This window comes from Perkinsus marinus, assembly GCF_000006405.1.
Source record: "Perkinsus marinus ATCC 50983 genomic scaffold scf_1104296956576, whole genome shotgun sequence".
Lineage (NCBI taxonomy): Eukaryota > Perkinsozoa > Perkinsida > Perkinsidae > Perkinsus > Perkinsus marinus.
The window spans coordinates 1-1,295 of record NW_003207426.1 but is presented as its reverse complement, the minus strand read 5'-3'; the positions used below and the strand labels follow the sequence as shown (position 1 = coordinate 1,295).

The 1,295-nt window shown below is 48.4% G+C and overlaps 1 protein-coding gene across 1 annotated transcript; it reads right to left on the bottom strand.

Annotated features, from left to right (window-relative positions):
• Positions 1-46: 46 nt before the first annotated feature.
• Pmar_PMAR015437 (thermitase, putative) lies at positions 47-770 on the bottom strand (the record flags this gene model as incomplete). The annotated part of the gene is made up of 1 exon (XM_002775128.1): positions 47-770. A coding segment is annotated over one exon (724 nt), but the record flags the coding sequence as incomplete, so codon positions are not given.
• Positions 771-1,295: the final 525 nt, after the last annotated feature.

The following is a 1,295-nucleotide window of genomic DNA, read 5'->3' as shown; positions in this document are numbered from 1 at the left end:
ATTCTGTAACCCGGAGCGGCAATATCAACATCTGAGCCGAAATTACTTCCGTCGTAAAGCTGCATTTTGGCACCCTTTGTTCCTGCAACACAGATAACTCCTTCGCTGAGTAGTTCACGGCCGGAACAAGGATAGTACTTGACCTTGTCCATGTCCATATGCTTATTTCCTGCACCCAACACAACGAGCATGCCAGCTGCAACGACTGCGTGAATCCTCTCCATCAGGATTGGGAGGGGTTCTTCGCGGCCAAGCGCAAACAAGACCACTTTAACATCGCCTCTCATCTCACGCATGAGATATTCAAAAGCTTCAATGGCACGCAGCTGACCTGGGGCGTGACCCGTAGATATGGGCAGTATACGCACATCGTTCAGAATACCCGCTATACCGATCTTGTTATTTCTGATAGCGCCAATGATGCCAGCCATGTAGGTTCCATGCGGTCCTCGTGGACTGGTATCACTATTTTTATCAACGACGTTGTAGCCCTCGATGACGACGCCCTTCAAATCAGGGTGACTTGCCTCGATTCCATCGTCTATAACTGCGATGGTCACCTGCGTTCTCTTTGGTATAGAGTCCAGGATACTCCAAGCCTTCGGTACAGAGATGGCCTCGAGATAATCCTCCTGTCCGTAATAGTATTTGTCGTTGGGATCGCCGTTCACAGGACCGAGCCCGCGGATATTTTCATTTCCATCCACCCTTGCCTTGACGTAAAGAATACCGCACGAGAAGAACACGAATAATGTTACGAGGAGCTTCATTGCGAGGTACGAGAGAGTTATTCGTTGTGCCGAACTGTACGCATAAACTACCCCACCGTGTGACGCAGATTGCGTGGATGCGTGGCGGGTCATCCGTGTTGGCACGTACGTCACTCCGTCGCACTCACGTGACGTAAGTGTGGAAGGGTGACTCATCTGAGTAACACACGTTCCTAAGTGTCTCAGCCTAGATTCGGATAGGTCGAGTATATCATTATCAGTAGAAATGAACCCGTATTACGTGTATCACAGTTTCAGGCCGAGCGGAATTATACGAAGTGGATAACAGATTCAACATTTCGTCAAACGCCAGCGAAAGTCGCAATTCCGTGTAAAATGCGCGACCGATTGCGTATAAAGTCGTCAAGAGCGAGGTGTTAGACATGTCTTCTACCAGACATATGAATATTGCTTCAATTTACTCGAGAGTATGTGAAATTATGTGAAACGAGGCAGCGCGTGAGACAATTCGAAAACTCGAAAATTCTATACTGAGACACCGGCTAGCTATCCTCCGATCTGAAG